The 23747-nt window shown below is 38.6% G+C and overlaps 1 protein-coding gene across 4 annotated transcripts in view; it reads left to right on the forward strand.

Annotated features, from left to right (window-relative positions):
• Positions 1 to 22932, forward strand: part of LOC133623168 (rabphilin-3A-like) — a 55841-nt gene extending 32909 nt beyond the window's left edge. For all 4 annotated transcript variants that reach the window (XM_061986216.1, XM_061986214.2, XM_061986218.1 and 1 more), the window contains 15 exons: positions 1957 to 2091; positions 2161 to 2290; positions 4505 to 4588; positions 4670 to 4814; positions 7722 to 7907; positions 7983 to 8165; positions 11000 to 11079; positions 11409 to 11483; positions 13118 to 13227; positions 13304 to 13430; positions 13513 to 13569; positions 13680 to 13834; positions 17167 to 17248; positions 17315 to 17411; positions 18242 to 22932. In XM_061986216.1, the coding sequence (XP_061842200.1) occupies positions 1957 to 2091; positions 2161 to 2290; positions 4505 to 4588; positions 4670 to 4814; positions 7722 to 7907; positions 7983 to 8165; positions 11000 to 11079; positions 11409 to 11483; positions 13118 to 13227; positions 13304 to 13430; positions 13513 to 13569; positions 13680 to 13834; positions 17167 to 17248; positions 17315 to 17411; positions 18242 to 18372 (1777 nt within the window). In that variant the 3' untranslated portion in view covers positions 18373 to 22932. The remainder of the gene's footprint in view (positions 1 to 1956; positions 2092 to 2160; positions 2291 to 4504; positions 4589 to 4669; positions 4815 to 7721; positions 7908 to 7982; positions 8166 to 10999; positions 11080 to 11408; positions 11484 to 13117; positions 13228 to 13303; positions 13431 to 13512; positions 13570 to 13679; positions 13835 to 17166; positions 17249 to 17314; positions 17412 to 18241) is intronic.
• The last annotated feature ends 815 nt before the right edge of the window (positions 22933 to 23747 follow it).

A 23747-nucleotide genomic window follows, 5' to 3' on the forward strand; every position in this document is an offset into this window, starting at 1 on the left:
GTTATAGTCTTATTTTCACTGTTATGTTATTCTTATTGTTGCTTTTTATTTTTATTCTTATTATAATATTTTCTATTTTATTTCCATTTACAACCCCATTGTTTACTTTTACTTTTTAAATGTTATCTCAATTCTGTACACTGATGCTAGAATTTTAATTATCCTGAGGGAACTCTCCTGAAGGAATCAATAAAGTACTATCTATCCATCTATATTTGAAGAGAGTTAAAGCTCAATACACAACTAACTCAAATCTAGAAGGATAAAATGGACAATAATGCAAGATCATGTTAAAAATGGTTGGCAAAAGTTAATGGAATAGAGATTATAGCAATAATCAAAGATGGTATTAATATAAAAATGTATTATCATTATTAATATTAATAATGGCTAAACATTTCCCTATATCAGGCCTGGGCAATTATTTTGACTCGGGGGGCCAAATTTAGAAAAAAAAAAGTGTCTGGGGGCCAGTATACCTATTTTTAGAAACACTAATACTGTCTGTAATAATGTCTGATTGAATGCTTAAAACGTTATGACACACCGCCTGAAAAAACGGAATGGAATTTAAAAATTTTTTACTGAATGAGACACCCAGAATGTACATGAAAATTGCCAATTTTTTCTACTGTCGTTGTTACTGTGCATTACTGTCAATTGAAAACCGGTACCACACTTGCTTTTACGGACCTACTCAGTGGCCTAGTGGTTAGAGTGTCCGCCCTGAGATCGGTAGGTTGTGAGTTCAAACCGCGGCCGAGTCATACCAAAGACTATAAAAATGGGACCCATTATCTCCCTGCTTGGCACTCCGCGTCAAGGGTTGGAATTGGGGGTTAAATCACCAAAATGATTCCCGGGCGCGGCCACCGCTGCTGCCCACTGCTGCCCACTGCTGCCCACTGCTGCCCACTGCTCCCCTCACCTCCCAGGGGGTGAACAAGGGGATGGGTCAAATGCAGAGGACACATTTCACCACACCTATTGTGTGTGTGACAATCATTGGTACTTTAACTTTGACCATGTTACCACTTTTTTTTACTTTGAAATCTACAGTCGTTTTTACTGTAAATGGGGAAAAAAAGGTACCACTTTTATTTTTAAGGTAAAATTCTGGCGACTAAGCTGACAGGTTTTTTTTTTTACTGTGTAATCTACGACTGTTTTTACAGTGCATTACTGTAAATGGAAAAGCGGTACGACATTGACTAAGATTACTTTTTTTTACTGTAAAATCTACAGTCATTGTTTATACAGTGCATTATTATAAATGGGGAAAAAGGTACCACTGTTATTTTTATGGAAAAATTCTGGCGACTGAGCTGCCAGTTTTTTCTGTAAAATTTACATATTTAGTTTTTACAATGCATTACTGTAAATGGAGAAAGGATACCACTGTTATTGTTATGGAAAATACTGGAAATTGAGCTGTCAGTTTCTTCCGTAAGAACAGTGTTTTTACCGTGCATTACTGTAAATGGAAAAATGGCACCACTGTTATTTTTATTGAAAATTTCTGGCAACTGAGCTGCCATTTTTAACCGTGCATTAGTGTAAATGGAAATTATTTTTACAGTAACCTTTTGGCAACTTGGCTCCCAAATTTTTACAGTATAATCTACAGTGTTTGCAGTGTACTATTGGTATGCTCTATTTGAAATACTACTAACAATAGGTATTGTCTATGAGCTAAACACATTTTTAATACAGCACGTACCTTTGAGTTAAAATGGTACAAATTTTGGTAGTATTACGAAATGCTTCTGGCCTCTTAAAGACCAATATTGTACTTTTGAGAGAACATTCTGAAAAATGTACCTCAATACAGAGAGAAATGCTATTGTCTCGTACCTTTTAATTTTTTAGACTGTATATCCTGTATGTTCAATCGGTGTGTCCAATGTGTGATTCCAATTAAACCCATGACTATATTAACTACTGTTTGGCTGACAGGGGCAACTGGACCATGCAGCCAAGCACTGGTCCTGGCTCCGCTGCTCCAGAGCTGACAGATGAAGAAAAAGAAATTATAAACAATGTGATCGCCCGAGCTGAGAAAATGGAGGTCATGGAGCAGGAGAGGATTGGGTGAGACCAAGCTTTAATGTCCAACAAACCGGTGTATGGATGAATAGATCTCACCGTGTGCTTCTGTAGGCGCTTAATAAACCGCTTGGATGACATGAAGAAGACTGTGTGTGGGGATGGACTCTCCCGCTGTGTGCTTTGCGGGGAGCAGCTGGGCACACCTGGAGTCAGCTCAGTGGTGTGTGAGGACTGCAAAAAGGTAAACGCTGAAAAGGAACCTATGATGATTTTAATTTACATTTAAAACACTTCCTTGTGGTCTAGATAATGTTTATTTGATATGTTTTGGTGCAAATATTTTGTAAATTTTGCTCCACAGTTACATTTGTAACCTGTTTTTGGGTCTGTCTGCAAGATATTCGATTCTGGAAGCGTTCCGAGATTGCAAATGAAACCACGCCCCACCCATAACCTCATAATTAATCTTTTGAAAATGTACACTTTAAATCTATGTTTAAGTCGTCATAGCTTTTTTCTTCCCAGATACGGCCAAGAATAAAATTCATAAATATTATACAAATTCACCCGATCACAACATTAGGTAAACCTGCACATTTGCTGATCAATTGGGATGCTGCATTAAAAAAAAGCTGCTTTTAGCAGCATTTATGTCACTGCATGTCACACGTTGTTTAATAATGCACATGCCAAGAATAGATGAAAATAATACTTTATCACCCCTTTTGTGTTTTCTCATGGCCTGAGGCAGAGGGGGAGTAGCTCCTCCTCCTCTGACTGAGAGGTTGACTTAATGTCTAAATAAATACGTCCACCTCAATGTGACGTCACGGCGTAGCTAGTCTCCAATCCCCGCAAAGGGAAGTACACGACAAAATGCATGAACCTTATAGTTTGACACTTTGATATTGGCGATTTTATTTATAGAGCACAATTTGTACACAAAGCAATTCAAAGTGCTTTACAGAAAATTATAAGAAGGAAAAATAATTCAAATTAAAATCAAAAAATACAATTGTCATAAAAGCCATCATAAATAATTCAAATCAATCAAATACTGTACATAAAATACTTTCAATTGTCATATGCACTATTAAATAGAAGTCTTTTCAGGCTTGACTTGACCATTGCCAAAGTTGACGCATGTCTCATATCTTTAGGAAGACTATGCCACATTTTAGGAACATAAAACTGAAACGTGTTTTCCTGACTCTGGGCACCAGCAGGAGACCACTCCCTGAGGTTCTCCAAGCTTGAGATGGTTCATATGGTTCTAACATGTCAGAGATGTACTTTGGCACAAGACCATGAAAAGACTTGTACACAAGCAGAGTTGTTTTAAAGGAAGCAGGAAGCCAGAGTAGTTACCTAAGCACTGGACTAATATGGTCGTATATCCTGGTTCTAGTCAGGACTCGAGCAGCAGCATTCTGGATGTACTGCAGCTGCTTTACAGCTTGTTTAGAGAGCCCATTACAGAAGGCCATTACAGTAGTCTAACCTGCTAGGGACAAATACATGGATTATTCTTTCTAAGTCTAATTTAGACATTATTTCTCTGCTTTTGGCAATGTTTTTAGGTGGTAAAAAGCTGCTGATGTTATTGACTTAATGTGGCTCTTAAAGTTCAAGTCTGTGTCCATTACTACCCCTAGATCTCTTACCTGATTATTAGGTTTCAGTCAGAGTATCTCAAGGTGACTAATGCTAGTTTCTTTGGGCCAAAGACAATGATTTCAGTTTTGTCCGAATTTAGCTGTAGAAAATTGTTTTTGTATCCACACATCGATCTGTTTGAGGCAGCGACAAGGTCAATCAACATTCACCTGCCGTCAGTGACACATAGATAGATGTAAGTGTCATCTGCATAGTTGTGATAGGACACATTGTAGCTACATATTAGCTGGCCTAGTGGCAGCCTGTACAAGTTGAACAATAGGGGTCCCAAAATCGAGCCCTGAGGCACTCAACAAGTCATAGCCATTTGGTCAGAGACACAGTTATCAATTTTAACAAAATATGTCCTGTACAGAGATAGGACTTGAACCAGTTAACCAGATATTCCCACCCAGTTTTTGTCAATAATTTATTTAGATTTTTTGAAAAGGAAAGTTTCGCCTTCCTTTTTAAAATAGCAAAATAAATAGTATTGAAAGAATCAGTTGGGACTAGAGAAAATTGTCCACCAGGAAATAAATTGTGTTAAATATTTTCTGACAAAAAACTATACTGGCATAATGTCTTCAACAGACAATTATCTAATTATATAAAAACATTGGAACGTTGAGTAGGCATTATAGAAATAAAATGGACTTAAGTTGACTAACTCGAAAAACAATTTTTTTCTTTAGCAAAAATAGTGCTGTTTTATTTGTACCAACACAATTTGTACCACCATGTTGTGGATTTGTAATAATGCTAGAAATATCAAACATTTTGTTTTCCCTTTACCTAGAACATGTGTACTAAGTGTGGCACTCAGTGCGGCAGCAGGCCACGTGCTGTGTGGTTGTGCAAAATCTGCAGGGAACAGCGAGAGGTGAGTGCTTTAAGCCGCGAAACAAACCAAAGAACTGACCTTTTTATATGAAGAAAACGTTTAACAATTCTGTTTTCTCAGGTGTGGAAGAGGTCTGGTGCCTGGTTCTTTAAAGGATTCCCTAAACAATTCCTTCCTGCGCCCATGCCGTTATCCAAACCGAAAGCAGCAGAGCTCAAAGGGCCAAAAGCTTTCGAACCCAAGGAGGAAGCAGCTCAACAACCCGGTGGGTGCAGCAGGCCGGAGATTCTAACCTTTTTAGATCATTACCAGTCATCTTTTTGGGGGGTACTTATATACTTATTGAGCATGCTATTTATTTCAGGTCAGTAAATGGGAAGACATATTGTTGTAAAATAAGTTTGACAGATTTCAACTGAATTCTGTCAGTTTGGATTTTGCGAGTCAACACATCTCTACTTCTATAATTCTGCTACAGACCTAATCTCTAAATTCTTGAAGTATACAATTAACAAGCACCAGCTTCCATTTACACAGAATCTGCATTTTTGACCTTTATTGATTATATTTGAGAAAACAACCTTGACACTTGATCTTTTCACTGTCACTCGTCCATAGAAACCCCTAATGACACAAACCATAGCACATTTGATATATGTCCAATCACATATGAGAATAATCAATATTCAACAACATCAACTATGTTGGAAATTAATATTTTGTTGACGACGCTCGCTGGTCACACTAGTCGGTGCACCTTGCTAGTATGGGTTTGGTCTTTAGAACTGCCCTACCTTTTTTTTTTATCCACAAGGGAGATTCACATTATAGGTGGCAATCAGAGTAATGTACAGTGGTACCTCAACTTACGAGCAGTGTTGGGTTAGTTACTGAAAACCAGTAACTAGTTACAGTTACTAGTTACTTTATTTCAAAAGTAACTCAGTTACTAACTCAGTTACTTAAACCAAAAAGTAATGCGTTACTGTGAAAAGTAACTATTTAGTTACTTATATATATATATTTTTTTTTTTTTTAAGGCCCCATTTAATGCCCTTTTAGCCTTCATTTTAGTACTGTTATTGCACTGGAGAATAATACAATCTGTTGATCAACTTGACATGCATTTGCATCACTGAACTCTGCTAAGCAATGTGCTCTACATACCACACACAAAGACAAAGATATGTTTTAAAGGGCCAATTTGTTTCAGACCAGAACAAATTGACAAAACTATTTTAAATAGCTGCAACTTAACATACATAAGTAACAAACAGCCTAATAACAACATAGCTGTAAAACAAGAAAGGCACACACTACATACATAAAGCCTAACCAGGCGTTTTCTCAAGGAATTCTGAAATAAAATCATGTCTGAAGCCCAGAACACTCTACACATTTCCCCACTTAGTTTAGAGAAAAGGAAATATTAGCCTGGCCCACTAGTATTCCTCTTTAGGTTTGTGAACTTTATAGTCTAAACATTTAGAGTGATGTGATAATCAAACACTCTAAAAGTTTAAAATGAAAGAGTATATAAGAGAATTGACAGAGTGTGTGTACCTTCAGTGTGCAGTGCCTCATTAAAATCCAGCCGCTGTTGGAGGTGAAGTGTGTGTCTCTTTACTAGCTTCGTCGAAGCATGTTGTTTTTGTCGCTGTTTCAGCATATTTGAAACTTACATTCAACTAAAATGTTCTTTTCTTTGTGGTCGATAAAAGAAACGTACTGAAAATATCTCCATTTTAAGAAACTCGGCTTCGGGGTTCGCCATGACGTCTTGATAGTAGACACAGACACGCCCCCTCCCACACACACACACTCACACACACACACACACACGTACACACAGACAGTGCGCGGCGCGCCTCTTTTTTGTCGCCTCTTCAGCAGCGCTGCAACACTCAGATCTTCTCAGTTTCTAGCCGATACTACATAAAAAATAACGCAAAATAACGCAGTAACGCATCATGTAGTAACGGTAACGGAGTTACTGAATATAAAAAAATAACGCGTTAGATTACTAGTTACCGCCGATAGTAACGGCGTTACACTAACGCGTAGTCCCAACACTGCTTACGAGTACCTAAACTTACAAGTAATTTGAGGTACAAGCTGTCTCTCAGCTTTTTGTGGGGCTCTTTTATGCAAAACCACCCTTTCTCACCTGTTTACGCCTGCATTTGAGATCCTCATAAATCCCCAAAATTTTAAATCAAACCATGCAGGAGATATTTATAGAACAATCGTGCCTTCTTCCAAAAGTGCTCCAAACAAGCCGTTAGGAATTTGAGACAATTGTGACATACTTTGCTTTACTTACGTCAGCAAATATCTCCATATATGGTAGAGGCCTACCCAAGGAGCCTTGCGCGAGTCCACAAATTGTATTCGGTTGTAGTCCAAAGTTGTAATCAGAGTAACTTCCTTTTTTTTCTATAACCTCTTGTTGTGAGGCAGACTGGCTCATACATGCACAATCATGCTAAAATCCTCTACTGTAGCGTATAGTTCTAACTAGGGATTTAGAGGAAATGTGCCAAGAAATGTTTGCCACATCAGACCAATCTGGCGGCCATTCCACGTGCACAGTCACTCATTATGAATTTCCTCAATTCATCTTGCCTGTGTCTACAACACCAAAATGCGACCACGTGATTGACTGTGTTCGACAACAATTGGACACCTAATTGAGTAGTCAGCCCTTCTAATTACTGAAATTACTGTTGTCAGTCACTCAGTTCCAAACAGTACTCTGATTCCCTGGCTTAGAAGATTCTCTCAATGGAAAGAAAAATGTTCATGTTTTAAAAGATAATATTCTTCTGTACTTTTCTTACCTCCTCCCTATTTTTTTTTATTCCCGACCATCAGACATTTTGTCTCCCATAATTGCAGTGCCCTTGGGCTTTTGTCGCCTTTGTCACATGACTTCCGGATAAAAGAAAGCATGAACAAACAAGCACTATGGACCATAGAGTGGTTGTATGTATGTACTGTAGTTGACTGCTGCAGATTGTTGCACTGAATGTAGGTCAATGCCTTTGAACAAAAAAGCTGCAACATCAAAAGTACCCAGAGAGACTGGGGAGTATTACATATTCCGCTGCAGTGTAAATATGCATGTTTCTCTCATGAATAGTGTGTATTATTGTATTATGCTTATTTTTAGGAGCGGAGCCAAAGGGCCGTGCGGGTTACCCACCTGTGGCCCCTAAGCCCTTGGCTGCGCGAATGACCACAGGCAGTGCTGGCCCTGAAGAGGCTGGGCAGGCAAGCCCGGTGGCGATGAAGAGGATGGTACCTGTTCAAAGCACCAGACCGCAGCCTAGTGTCACACCCTCTGTGGCTCCGCAGGGTGAGTTCGACGCAGTTCCAAAGCACGTCCTCATTTACAGTCCTCAACTTGAGCCAAAATCTGTACGTTTTGTAGGCACCATGGGACGAGATGGAGGCGCTTACTCTTCTGGTGCAATCCCTTCAGAGCAGAGAGCGCCTCCTGCTGTAGGACAGGAGAGGAGGCAGCCGGCGGCCTACAGTGCTCCTCCCGCTCGACATCAACCTCCTCCGCCCGAGGAGGAAGAAGACGTCAACGACTATGACTCTGATGAAGCCAGTAAGTTCATCATGTGGTCACCTTTTCACCAGATGAGCTGTTTTTTTGTTGTTTTTTAACCCTCTGGGGACATTCAATTTTAATTATCTTCAAAGCTAAACGGAACATTAAAGTCTTTAGGGGGGAAAAATATTTTGGATTCATATTTTTCTTAACTTTCATCTTCTCCAATTTCTCAAACTTCAAACAAAAATATCAATCATTTTTTACACTTTTGTAGGCCTTTTGATGAGATGATGTCGCAGGTTTAAATTAATGAAATAAGTCACGTTATGCAAACGTATACCAATTCAAAACTGGGACATCATTTGATCAAAAGGCCTTCAAAGGGTTCAACTAAAATATGCCGACGACTGTCGTTTAAATGAAGAATGACTCATAATCCTTGCGAAGAGAAGGGGGACAGAACTAAGCGCCTTGATGTCATTCTCGCCATTTTTGTGTCTAAATTGGCTGTCAAAGTGCACCAACTTGTTGGATTACATCCTTTTTTTTCCTACTATCCAGGTGAGAGGCATGATTTACGATCTAGAATAAACTTCCACAAGCAGAGAAGTGAGGAAGCTTACCACTAGATGATGTAAACATAAGTACACACACTAGTGATCACGGCACCGCTATAAATAGTTCACTAAGCGCCTATAATAACAATATCACTAATACTTGGTTAATGTTCAAATCACAAAATCTAAATGGAGTATTGTTGACCCTTTTTGGATGATTTTTTTAATGGGTTTTTTGTGCGGCATAGAGGACATCCGATCTGGTTTTTATGCTACCGATTCCGATACTGATCATCCATGTGTGAGATCGGCCGATCCAAAAACGGATCACATGTATTAACTGTACATTTTTCAGTTAATTTATGGTTAGTGCTATTGAATATTTAACAATATCAACACACTATTTTAACTAGTTCCTTATTTTCTTTTATTACATACAATTGTTTCAGCAAAACAAAGTCAATAGCACACAAATACTAAACAAAAGTAAAACTATCTACTACTTATTTAAATACTTGAGATTTTGTTCTTAAAGTCCTGCTGTGTCCAAGCAATTATTCCCTGAGTTTATAAACAAACACCCCCTAAAACAGGGGTCTCAGACACGCGGCCCGCGGGCCAAATTGCGGCCCGCGAGAAGTTATTTTGCGGCCCGCACCTTAATATGAAAATTGAATGTTAGTTGGGCCCGCGAGTTTTATATGAATGCCGCTTGACAGCGTCGTACTTGCCAACCCTCCCGGTTTTTCCGGGAGACTCCCGAATTTCAGGGCAACCATTCTCCCGAATTTCTGTCGATTTTCACCCAAACAACAATTTTAAGGGCGTGCCGTGATGGCACTGACTTTAGCACCCTCTACAACCTGTACAAACAGCGTGCCAGCCCAGTCACATGTTGTATTTGGCTTCTGTAGACACACATAAGTGACTGCAAGACATACTTGATCAACAGTCATATAGGTCACACTGAGGGTGGCCGTATAAACAACTTTAACACTGTTACAAATATGCGCCACAGTGTGAACGCACACCAAACAAGAATGACAAACACATTTCGGGAGAACATCCGCACCGTAGCACAACATAAACACAACAGAACAAATACCCAGAATCCCATGCAGCACTAACTCTTCCAGGCTACAATATACACCCACGCTACCACCAATATCTGCTTACTTTCTGCTGTATTGTGGTTCCATATACACTTCTTAAACGTTACTAAGCTCTTATGTCTTGATGTTATTTACACTTAGCTTAGCGATTAGCTTAGCAATTAACATGCCTGCTCCTGGCTTGCTGTCGGTGTGTAACATGTTTAGCGTCATCCTCCAGTGACAATAGTACTAAGGATACTTAAAATAATAAAAAAATAAATTTTATTTGCCATAATGGAGGTGATTATTATTAGCTTAGGTAAGTGGCTCCTCACTGTGTATGGAGATACATAATTAGTTGCTGGCTGCTAAAAATAAATGGTGTCAAGTAGAGGCAATTTACATTTTTGATGGACATTGAAAGGCATTAGTCGGCAATGGAAATCACATACATTTTAAATGAAATCGGCCGATTCGGCCACATCCCTAATTTTCTCATATACATTGTAATGGAAAAATTAAGCTTTTTTCAAATAGTTGCGTGTGTCACTAATTCTAAAAATGAGGTTCCATTTCGATAGACTTAAAGGAGCCGTTTGCAACCTTTACGTGACTGACTTTTGGAATTGTTGTTGCTTTGAGCACGTAAACTATGACCCATGTAACACGCACGCACATGCATTAGTTGTTTGTTGTCAGCTTGTGATAGCGACTTGGCAAAGTTTAGCTCCCAACATTAGCTATCATTGAATGTATATTCTTACATAACAACAACATGGATGCAAATGTTTGTGTATGGGTGTGTTCAAGACAGAGCCAGACTTTTCCCTTGGGCCGACGAGCAAAAAGCTTGCCGGTGGTGTTCTCGTTATATTCATTGGTTTGAAAAATGTTACTTTGAGCAAGTTGCTAACAGCCCCTTTCAGTATGTGTGATTAGTTTCTACGAGGCCAGGACATTTTTGTCAAGCTTGCATTCACAAGCAAAATGTTAATGTGCATTGTAAATTATTCAACAGCACGGTCACCGTCTATGTATGGTCCCTTATCATATCAATCGATCAATAATGCAATAGCTTTATGTGATCCCAGAAGGGCCATTGGCTCTCTGCAGCAGAGGGCCACGAAACATTTAGCACACATAAAAGGCATAAAGCACAGGACACACAATTACAACCGTGACACCAGGAGCATAAAATACACAATGAGGTGTGTTGACTATTCTTGGTCTCTTTCAGCCACTCTGGGCTCTCTGGAGTTCAGTCTGATGTACGATCAGGAGAGCAACAGCCTTCACTGTAGCATCCTCAAAGGAAAGGTACTGCTCTCCTCATTCAATACTTGCACTCAGGGACAGAACCACTCCAATTAAGGCTGGCGTGTTAATAATTAATTAAACAAACCTCCTTTCGATGTGATTAGTACATGTGACTCAATGCATGTTTCCAGATTGACTTCCTTTTAATCTCGTCATACATGACAGTAATTTGTGCTGTCAATTTTGATATGTTGAATTTTCAGAACACTATTTTGAACCATGCATTGCTTCTTTATTATTTATTACCATATTTACGTGAACTCAACATAGCTCTTCAGCATACTGTATGTTATTTACATTGTATGCAATGTCTGCATGTTTATTCCCAGGGCTTGAAACCAATGGATTCAAATGGACTGGCAGATCCTTATGTCAAGCTTCACCTGCTTCCTGGGGCAAGCAAGGTTAAACATTTTTTTATAAAGACTTCGCACATATTTATTGTAATAATTTACATATTACAGTGGTCAGCAGCGTCCAAGTGAGGGCTGTCAAGTGCGATGGGCTTTTGTAAAGTTTGACAATTTTATTTTTTCTGTCATTTAAATATGAAATTTATAAAAACAGACTCCCTAAATGTTTATATAAAATTAGAATAGCCATGAAAGTTCAATAAGTCATCTTGAATCAAATTAAGAATGTCTAAGACTACTTTACAACACATTATTAAAGCTCACATTTAAGACTTCACACACAGCACCAGCATTTATGGAACAAGGATGGGGTATTAAAAAAATATTTATGTTTTTACCAATCTGTGGCAGCATAAGAGAAAGTTATGTATAAGTTTTACTTTCGCATTTCATTGCGCATAACTGTGGTACGTTCAATGACCCCCGACTAAAGTTACAAACAGAGGCGTCGCTATGTTTTAAAGACAGGAGAGTAAAGTCCCAGGAGATACACTAATAACATTAGAATCATAATAATAATAATGATGTATTGTTATGATTTGTATTACCTGATGATATCCTATGTGTGTCAGCTAATCTCTACCTTAAGTAAATTAAAAGTTGACAGAACAAAACCTGTTTAGTGGCCTAGTGGTTAGAGTATCTGCCCTGAGATCGGTAGGTTGTGAGTTCAATCCCCGGCCGAGTCATACCAAAGACTGTAAAAATGGGACCCATTACCTCCCTGCTTGGCACTCAGCATCAAAGGTTGGAATTGGGGGTTAAATCACCAAAAATGATTCCCGGGCGCGGCACCGCTGCTGCCCACTGCTCCCCTCACCTCCCAGGGGGTGAACAAGGGGATGGGTCAAATGCAGAGGACAAATTTCACCCCATCTAGTGTGTGTGTGACAATCATTGGTACTTTAACTTAACTTAACTTTAACTTATTCAGAGGTATTTATCTCGATATATTAATTCCATCTTTTAATAGTCAAAAACCTAATTAAGGCTTTCACATGTGTTTTAAAAAGCTGGTTTCAACCAAATCCATGCAATAGTTTTAGTGCATGAAAACATACCAAGAGTGGGGTGGTGATGTTGGGTTTAAGGTGGAATGGGGCGGGGGGGTCCTCCAAGCGACTTGTGTATGGGGCCCCAGAATTTTGCTACACCTCTGCCAGTAGCCTGTAGCGCATTCCTTTGGACATAAGTTTTTTCACGTCTCCTCTAAATTGAAATATGATTGAAAACGTGATAATATTTTTTGTATTTTTTATTTATCCGTACAATCCACTATTTAAGTTGCTGGCACCAGCACAAACATGCCACGGCTTGTGTATCGTTCAAGAATTAATAAAGACGTTAATACTGAAAGGCGCTGTGCCCCGGTATTTGAGAAGCACTGCTGTAGTACATGTCCTAATGAACAAAAGAGTGTAATGCTATTGCTTTGGGCTTCTGGCTCTTTGCAAGCTCAAGCCTGGCACCTTGTGGTAAGAAGTGAGTAAAATGTTCACAAAAAAGGTGTGGTATCCAGAAAGAAGTGAGAATAAATTAGGTCATGAATACTGTGTTGTCTAGCATGCATGACAATACATAAAAGCATTCATGTGTCTTGTTCTAAATGACTGCAATATTATCAGTCAACAAAGCTGCGCACAAAAACCTTGAGGAACACTCGCAACCCGGCGTGGAACGAGACACTCACCTACCATGGCTTGACCGATGAAGACATGCAGCGCAAGACCCTCAGGTGCATACAGCAAGTACACTTCAATTGTCTTTTCTTAGTAATAAAACCTCCCCGTCTTTTGTCTCTTTTTTCACAGGCTGTCGGTGTGCGACGAGGACAAGTTTGGCCACAATGAGTTCATTGGGGAGACCCGAGTGGCGCTGAAGAAGCTGAAGCTGAACCAGAAGAAAAACTTTAATGTGTGTCTGGAGAGAGTTGTCCCAGTAAGTGAAGATGAGTTGCAGCCCTGCTTTTTGCTCCGCTTCTCTTGAATTCCTAACTAAACTGCGAGGTTCTTCCTCACAGACAAAGAGAACTGCAACAGCCGGTGGAGCTCGAGGCATCTCTCTCTATGAAGATGAGGTGAACCCGCTCTCTTTCTATAGAGCATGACCAAATGCAACCGATTCCTGCAGTTTGTCACAAAGCATACTTTAAATCTAACCTTTTTCTTGTCTGCCGTGTTTTTGTAGTCTGCAAAAGATGGTGGAGAGGTTGAGGAACGCGGTCGCGTCCTCATCTACCTTATGTACAGCACCCAACAGAACCGCCTCATTGTGGGTGTTGTGCGCTGCGTTCATTTGGCCGCTATGGATGCTAATGGATACTCTGACCCCTATGTCAAAATGTAACCACATTTCTATCATATTCACACTGTAAATGTATAATGGGACTTTTTTTTCCAGACATGCTTAAATGGGAACTGCACTTTTATTTTAAAAGCATTTTTTACCATTCTCATTTGTATAAATCTGCTCGTTCTAAGTGGTTAGCAATATAGCAAATGGGAGCAATCCATTCTGCCTCTACATCACTCAAAAATACATCCAAAAACTGCCAACTATACTTTGTTTACGTTCCGTAACCTGTATAATAACCAAGCAGTAGTGACATTGTTATTGTACTGTTCTAGCGTACTAACACATCGCCTTGTGATGGCATGCTAGGCTAGCTTTTGCGTCAGCACCCAAATGACTTTTAAGTTTGTAATACACAACACAATGCGATAGGACATCAATCTGTACTGAAAAACATGAACAATTATATTACAGTATCTGTAAAGTATTAGCCCACATTTCATGTTTTCTTTGTACACAGCTGTCTTGACGGTGTATGTCAGGGGTCCCCAAACTACGGCCCGCGGGCCGGATACGGCCCCCCAGCATCCAAAATCCGGCCCACAGGAAGTCCCAAGTTTAAAAAAAAAAAGTGTTATTTTTATTTATTTATTTTTTTAAATTTTTTAAATCTTTCTTTTCTAATCCATTTTCTACCGCTTGTTACTCTTGGTGCCTCCTAGCCGCTCAGGCAAATCATATTGTCTAAAACTGAATTTTCCCATCGATAACGTGACAATGTTAAATGTTGATGAACATCAATGTTAATTAATGTTAAATGACAAAACGGATTATAAAGACAATGTGTGTGTATATATATATATATATATATATATATATATATATATATATATATATATATATATATATATACAGCCTGGCCCCCGGCCAAATTTTTCTTAACCCAATACGGCCCCTGAGTCAAAAAGTTTGGAGACCCCTGGTGTATGTAGTTGTAACAACATGCATGACATGCTGCATGTATAATGGCCAATATTATAGTGACTCACTTGATAGACAGTTGTCTGTTTGGTCAAGCTGGCCATGGACATTTTTCCCAGTTGATTTTGGGTATGCACGTTACTAAAGTCGGCATAGCTTGGCTCCCAGCTCCACATTTACAGCGTCAAGTCACGCCGACCTCACTCTCTCGGCTTCCGCCTTTTCATCCTGTCTATATTCAGCTTCAAAAAGATAAGGTTGTGAATCCTCATTTTCCCAAAAATAGTCGTCTTCATTGTCTATTACTAAGTTTGCCATGATTAGAACACACTCGCGTTTGTGTACGGAAGTAGGAAGTGTGTTGCTATGGGAACGGGACTAAATGCGTTGAGAAAATACATTCTGATAATGATTGAAATGACCAAAATACGGTAAATATTGTACATATTACATATTGTTATAAACGTCTGTTACTACATGACATGTAAAACGTTGATGGAGGGTTTTGAAGTTGTTTTAGAGGGCTTTGAAGGCTACAACGGTGACTCCTTGCAAACGTTTTTTACCATCTTTGGAATCCTAAAAAAAAGACGTGTTCTTTTCTCTCATAATGATAGTTAGGAAGAGGCAAAATTAAACAAAAAAAAAAGTTCAGTTCCCCTTTGAATTTTTTCCCTTTTTAATTTTACATTACGGAACATTAAGTTTTGCACAATCCAACATGTTTAAAAAGGAGTAGGAAGAAGCAGATCTTATTTAATCCTCCCTCTTTGGTACATTTGTATTATTTTCCTGTATTTGGTATTCACTTCCGCTCCAAGTGCTCTTATTTTGTTATATTCTACTTCCTGCGTTGCTTCCATTTTCACCTCTGGTCTAAGCGCTGGTTGAGCGCTGAGCCCTGATTCCGAATCGGTAGAGTTTATCTGCCAATGAAGGTTATGGAAGCGAAACAATCTTTGTATATTTCAGTTATTTTCCCTAAAATACGCACAGAAAATAACAAATAAAAATATGCATTGAGGCTAGAAAGGTAATCAATAGATTGGAAATAATTGATAGCCGCAGCCCTAAGTGAATATGTTAATGCATACTGTTCCTGGTGTTTCATTATTATATATCGTTTAACCTGCACGTCGCCTGCCGTCTGCATCTTGGTCACGTTAATTCACACTGGAACTATTATGTTAACACTTAAATTATTCCTTTTATGTACATGTTGTTAACATTTCTGTGTAAATAAAGGTATGGAAGGTGCTTAGGATGCCTATGGATATTCTCATCAAAAGTGAATACGAAGCACATTTGTACAGAGTTAAGGAAAAGGAAGATAGTTAAAGTATAATTTAATTTGTCACCTAAAGTTGAAATATTTTGTTCATCTTAAATATGAAAAGTTGTGACATTAAATAAAGGAAAGTAAAGCACAGACGTTCAGAATATCTATGTAAATACTGGAGTCTATAATTTTGACTGACTATGCACAGTAGTGCCTCAGCAACGTACTGTAATTGGTTCTGTGACGCAGCACTCAAAACACGTGTATCTCAAAACAGTGTTTCGAGTGCGAAATAAATTTAAGTCGATATAATTGGTGAATGCACCCCCAAAACAGCCCCATTTTAACATGTAAAATGTCTTTAAAAAAACAACTTTCAGATAAGAAATATTGTAGGAAAACAATACAATGTACTATGTACAGCTACAGTGGTTTTATGAAGTAACGTAATAATACTGTACATCATTTTCCTTGGAAAGTGTACTTCTACGTTATCTTCTTTCAAACACACCATCAGCAGCTTTTCTATATTTTCATGGATACATTTCCACTATTAAGATATTATTTTAACATTCCTAGCTGGCAGCTTCAGTATGGTGCAGACTAACAGTGCTACGCACAAATTGCTTTGCCAAGTTGGCGACAAGCTCGGTCGTGTTTTTGATGATTTCTTTCTTTAATTCAATTAATAACGTCCACTTCTTTTCAGCACTGTCCTTCTCATTCACTTTATTCCTTCCCATGTTGGAAAACAGTTATGATGATTTCTAGCTATAAGCTAATGCTAGAGAGTAAGACTAGATGTTTTGGGTGGATCTTAGGTGGTTCACTGTGACATTTGTCATGCCAACTAATTGGCAGGAATACTTGTAACCTACATTTTTCTTTGCAACTTAAAGCATAACTATTAGCTGGGGTACAGCTCTTATCTCAAAGCAGTCTTAAGTTAAGGTACCACTGTATTTAATATGAACATGCATCAACGATCAATAAACTGCATTCACAGCACTCATATGGATGGACAGTCCATATATTTACACAATTAGCTGTCAGAATAAAAGGTTTAATGGAGAAATAACATGAAAATGAATAACTGCTACTTCTTGTGTGTGTAATTTTCAGAGTTCTGAAACCTGACATGGGGAAAAAGGGCAAGTGCAAAACTCAGATCAAGAAAAAGACTTTAAACCCAGAGTTTAATGAGGTTTGATGCTCAAATGCAAATTTGTGTTGAAACAATTTGATGATGACGATTTTGATGATGTTTCAGGAATTCAGCTTTGACATTAAACACAGTGAACTGGCCAAGAAGACCTTGGACGTCTCCGTGTGGGATTATGACATCGGGAAGTCCAACGACTACATAGGTAAGTATGATCCAACCAGGATTACCTAAACCAGGGGTGTCAAGGTCATTTTATCTCAGGGGCCGCATGGAGGAAAATCTACTCTCAAGTGGTAAAATCATGGCATGATTACTTAAAAAATAAAGGCAACTTTAGGTTGTTTTCTTTGTTTTACTTTGGCAGAAAATAGAACAAGCACATTCTGAAAATGAACAAATCACAAATAATCCTCTGGACAAAACACTTCAAATGTGTTGAAAATTCTGAGGAAATTGGTGCAGCTTCAAAAACGCAATGAGCTTAGACTTCATCTCAGTGTATCTACAAAGCCAGGATTAAAATAAATCAGTCTTTCTGGGATTGAACAAAAACACAACATGTAAACTCTTCTAGGTATAAAATACCTCATTGTCAAGTCCACGTATCAATCCAGAGCTAACTCAACAAACGGAGGTAAAAACTATTCAAAAGGGTTACGTTCACTTTTCTGGTTTTTGACGGAGACATTTTGGGGCAACGAGGGTGCCAAATGACGATGTATTCGAAGCAGAAGACCTAAAATGGCAGGTTTTAAGTTTCATGTGGGTTAAGGAGGAGGAGCCACAGTCCCCCTTTACTGTGTACCTCTTGCTTGTCCCCGGTATAAACCGTTGGCTTGCCTAACTGAATTGCTATGGTGACATCCAGTGGACACATTTAGAACAGCAGTTTCTTTCGTTCAAAAAAAAAAAGCAGCAGCTCACTTTTATACTTGGCAAACTCATCAGGCCAGATAAAACCTGTTCGTACGTTTGACACCAGTGACCTAAACAAAACTACTGCCAACTGTTTTATATTTACTGTCCCTCCAGGTGGCTGTCAGCTGGGCATCACTGCCAAAGGAGAGCGTCTAAAACACTGGTATGAGTGTTTGAAGAACAAGGACAAGAAGATTGAGCGCTGGCACACCTTGGTGAACGAAAACCACACCGCTAGTGATTAACAACCTGTAACAAACACAGCATGAGCTAAAAACATCCTCTTATGGTCTGTATTCACTTCCTTGTGCACCTTTTCTATACAGCATTCTTTTGATTTGATTTCACTCGACAGTTGACACTGCTCTTAATCGATAGTCAATCCACCGAGGCTATGTCCACAGACACACATGTAATTTTAAAAACAGACTCCAGGGTAAAAAAAAAAAAAAAAAAAAAAAAAAAATCAAATCTCAGTCCACACCAATGGCCTTTAATTACGAGAAAACACAGTGGAGCGCAGAGTTTGCATGTGGAGGAAAATGTCAAAGCATATGGAAAAATACTCGTGTTTATGTGGATTTAGCCAGACACGTCATAAATGTGTCCCTGTATGCGTTGACAAACAGCAGCACAAAGACCGTAACCAGTCCCTCCAGGAATTCGCCATGTCACAATTGCCCCAATTCGCGCAAATTCGACTAATTTTCTAATGGCCACAAATTCCCCGCACATTTTGGCCAATCAGCATCATTTTCATCGATTTTGTCTTGGCGTGGAGCTCAAACATTCTCATTAACTCTCTCTGTTATTGTTTAGACGAAGCTGAAACAGCAATTTGTAACAATATATCAATTATTTCTTGCTCAAACGACACAATTGTGATCCTCACCTGTAGATTAGATTTACTTCCGGTTGCTGTCTACGGCGCTAAGACTTCAAGATAATGTAGTATGTAAACATTTACTTCATAGATTACATGTATTTATATGTTTAATGAATCTTTATCTATCCAGAATAAGTCATTTAAGAACAGTCTTATCTAGCAGTATTTAACAACAAAAATGCTAGCTCTTTTCGCTAATTTTGCAGGTATAAACATCACATTTTGGTACTTGACGCAAGCTAACTGTTCACATGCAAATTATAGAGTGCTAGCTTTTTTTTTTAGCTCATTTGTGAGATACACACCTTAAAGTCACATATTTTGTTACTTGACGTTATTTGGCTAGCGCGCTAACTGTTAGCATGCCAGTTAGGCTTTTCAGCATTCACACACAATCTGTACCCAAATTGCATTTTCTTGTTACTATTGTTTGTTTAATTACCATTCTCTCTTAATTCATTATAACTATGAGCACTAAGTGCTTTTACTCCCATCAAGAATCTACTTTTAAGTATGTGTGGTATGGAACAATTACAACGTCAACACAGGATTTGTTTTCCAATTTTTCTTGAAAATCCTGTGCTTTTTGAGGTTAAGGTTACAAGAAAAATTTATGGCACAATTGTTGTCCTCTCGTGGAGCTCAGACCTACTTCCGGTTGCTGTCTACGGCGCTAAGACTTGTAGGTAATAAAGTATATAAACATTTATTTCCTAGTTTACACAAATTTAAATATTTGGTTCATCTTTATCTACCCAGAATAAGTCATTTAAGAACACATTCTCACTTGGCAGCATTTACATGACAGAGATGTTGAAGTGTGATGATAATGGCTCGTTCCTTTTACCAACAAAAATGCTAGCTCCTTTAGCTAATTTTGCAGGTTTAGGCATCGGTCATATTTTGGTACTTGCCTCATTGGCCAACTGTTGACATAGTCATGTTAGCATGCTACCTTTTTTTAGCTCATTTTGCAGATGCACACCAATTTTTTTTTCTTTGACGATAACTGGCTAGCGTGCTAACTTTTAGCATTCCAGTTAGGCTATTCAGCATTCACATGCAATTTGTACCAAAATTGAATTTTCTAGTTACTATTGTTAGTTATAATGAATTAAAACATGACGGTAATTTAGTATGTGCTTTTACTACCTGTACTTTTAAGTCTGTGCGGTACAAAACATCAGTACAGTATTTGATTTCTAATTTTTGTTAAAATCCTTTTTTTAGGTTAAGGCAGGGGTCGGCAACCCAAAATGTTGAAAGAGCCATATTGGACCACAAATAACAAAAATAAATCGTTCTGGAGCCGCAAAAAATTAAAAGACTTATAAGTGTTATAATGATGGCACCACATGATGTACCGGTAAGTGGCTAATTAGCTATATTAGCCTACTATCAAAATGACTGTGTTGCAGGCTGACGCAAATCTTTGTTGACAGAAATGCTGAAATTTAATATTTATTTTACACATTTTCACAACATTGGAAAACATTAGTAAAACTTCTCAGAAGGTGAGATAACTTCTGGAAATGACTGGCTTAGAATGGCCAAAGGTATAGGTGTGTGTGTCCAAGTTAAAGGAAACGTCAGGCTGTCTTCTTCTAATGGATTTATTACAATCTTTGCTGTGGTCTGGAACAACATGGCACATAAACAACTATCAGAAATGCAGCCAATATTACATACAGATAATGTGTCATGAAACATGGAAAAATAAACTAAATACACACAAAGGAAATTAAATTAGCTCAAATATAGCTACAAACGAGGCATAATGATGCAATATGTTCATACAGCTAGCCTAAATAGCATGTTAGCATCGATTAGCTTGCAGTCATGTACTGAACAAATATGCCTCATTAGCACTCAACACAAAACGATAACATCAACAAAGCTCACCTTTGTGCATTCACGCACAGCATAAAACGTTTGGTGTACAAAATGAGAAAAAAAGAGTGGCATAAAACACGTCTTTCTGTGGCAGCGTCGGAGAAAGTTGTACATGTAAACAAACTGTTGAGTCACAGTCCACACAATGGTGAGTTCAAGGGCCGCTGAAATTAGTAGGACAAAACGGCGCTCGCCAATTATTCACATCAGTGAAGCATAAACACAAACATGTTAGACTTCCTAACAATTAGGAAGGTTTGTGTCGTGTTTGTCCTCTTACAGAAACCATATTACAACAAATAACATCTTTTTCACCCCATTTTTTTCTATTTCCATACATTTTTGAAAAAGCTCCATGGCGCTGCTAAAGAGCCGCGGGTTGCTGACTCCCGGGTTAAGGTTACAAGAAACACTTAAGACGTTAATAAAATCACAAGTTGATTCAATGTTTTAGAAAAAAAAAAAAGCCTTAAAATGTCGCAACTTTTGCCGAAACTTTCTAAAAAATAAAAATGTTTAAAAGGCTACCGCGAATTTAAAAATCACAAAAAAAATCCCACAAAATCCTGGAGGGACTGCATAATGCCGCTCAGTGCTGTTTATAGAGTGTTGAGCCCAAGACATGGTTTACTTGAGAGGCATTGAACAAGAAAAGCAATATGTTATCATGAAAGCAGAGCGCTTACGCCTAAACATTCATCGCATTGATTTCCGGTGTGATGATGTCACGCCTGACACTTGAACTGTACAAGCATGCCACAACATCCACGTGCCCACTGCTCTCCTGAACATAATGTATATAACCACGAAGAAATGTTTACATTCTGATACATTGCTCAGGTTAGGATAAAAAAAAAAAAAAGTAGGATATATAGGTGACTCATGAGTATTTGGATCTTTCACCGGTTGATGTTATTTTGTGATTAGAGCACACAAAGTTAAATATTAGGAGTGTGTGTGTGTGTGTGTACTGTATGTATGGTAAATAAGCTGTGACATTTAAGTTGGTGATAATTGGCACTCTGACAGGTTTTATACGTCAGTTTTTACATGGAATGCACACAGTTAGCAAATTAGCCAGGAAGTTTATGTGCAGCTTTTACCTGCATGCACTGTGCTCGTGACTCTCATGTGCCTGCGGCAGTAGTGGCCCACTCTTACCCCCGACACACCATTTTGCACAATGCAGGGTTATTCTGCCACTCCGCGCCCCCCCCAACTGACCATTCACGGCTTTAGCCTGTGCTCAAGGATCACCGCAAACCAAGGAAAGCACACCGAACAAAGTGGAATGACCTCGATCTATACAGCTGTTCGCTTAAGTTAGTCCAAATACAAAAAACAAGGAGTTCTATGCATGGCGTTTATTGTAGTACAAGTAGTATACAAATCCATATAGCGAGATGTATACGGTTCCTGTATATATAGTCATATACAGTATATATACTTTGTGAGAATAATGCTGACTACCATTGATGTTTACAATGCTTCATTCACAAGAGGCCATGTTCTGCATGACTATGGCGTCATTTGACTAAACGACTTATTTGATAAGCTTATTATCACATGAGCAAGGCTCTAACTGGTAGCAGATTTTAAGAGAGTCTTTCATCACTGTCTCGTTGTCTCCGCACAACATCCCTGCTCCTTGTGGCGGCGTGCAAAGCACCTGCCAGTAGCATCTTATAACATTAGCCGATTCTGTGCTGCTTTTGGCCACGACGGCCATTACCTGAAATCAACACAGATCATGTTTAATTGATTGTTTGCTTTTAAGAGGCTTCTCTCAGAGCTAAAACAGACAGCTAATGTATCTTCTACTTCATCCTGCAAGTCTCTGTTGTTGTAAATAGAGTAGTGCATGCACTGGGAACATGTATGTTTGCACAAAATGTTGCATGTGAAAATTTTTGCAGCGTTAACACAGGTCAATAAAGACAAATAAAAGCTTTTATTGTGTGGTCGGGGGTATTTCGGCATCTGAAAACAGAATTTCAGCCTTTTGTGGATCAATGAATGAATTAATGTACATATCACAGTCATTTAAAGAAACTAGGGCTGTCAAAATTAACACAATGTGGATTTTCATCATTAATTCAATTTATTATGGATATGGCTTGGACCCCAGGATGCGGAGGGAGGAGGTAAAATATATATGTAGAGGTTGCCTCTAGTGCATACCTGGGCAAATTAAGGCCCGGGGGCCACATGCGGCCCGTTAAGCTTTTCAATCTGGCCCGCCGGACATTCCCAAATAATTTTTTTAAGATGGAAACTGTAGCTGCCATTATGATGTGCAGTGATGTTTTCAAATGACCATAAGTCTTCAACTATACCAGGGGTCGGCAACCTTTACCACTCAAAGAGCCATTTTGACCAGTTTTACAAGTTAAAGAAATCAATGGGAGCCACAAAACTCTTTTGAAATTCAAAATGAAATAACACTGCATATAAAGTTTTTTTTTTGCTTTGTGCTATGTATAAACAAACTTATGGGTTACATTTATGAAATCAATGAACAACTGCAGAGAAAATGAAATAAAATTTCTGCATGCAACAAAACGTTTTTAACTCCCATGAATTGATTTACCGGTACGTGGACCCCGAGTGTGTTGAAAAATGTATTCGGGTGTTACCATTTAGTGGTCAATTGTACGGAATATGTACTGTACTGTGCAATCTACTAATAATTAGCCCGGAAGAGTTTGGGCTGCAAGGGATTCTGGGTATTTGTTCTGTTGTGTTTATGTTGTGTTAAGGTGCGGATGTTCTCCTGAAATGTGTTTGTCATTCTTGTTTGGTGTGGATTCACAGTGTGGCGCATATTTGTAACAGTGTTAA

This window comes from Nerophis lumbriciformis, linkage group LG12 (genome assembly GCF_033978685.3).
Source record: "Nerophis lumbriciformis linkage group LG12, RoL_Nlum_v2.1, whole genome shotgun sequence".
Classification (NCBI taxonomy): domain Eukaryota; kingdom Metazoa; phylum Chordata; class Actinopteri; order Syngnathiformes; family Syngnathidae; genus Nerophis; species Nerophis lumbriciformis.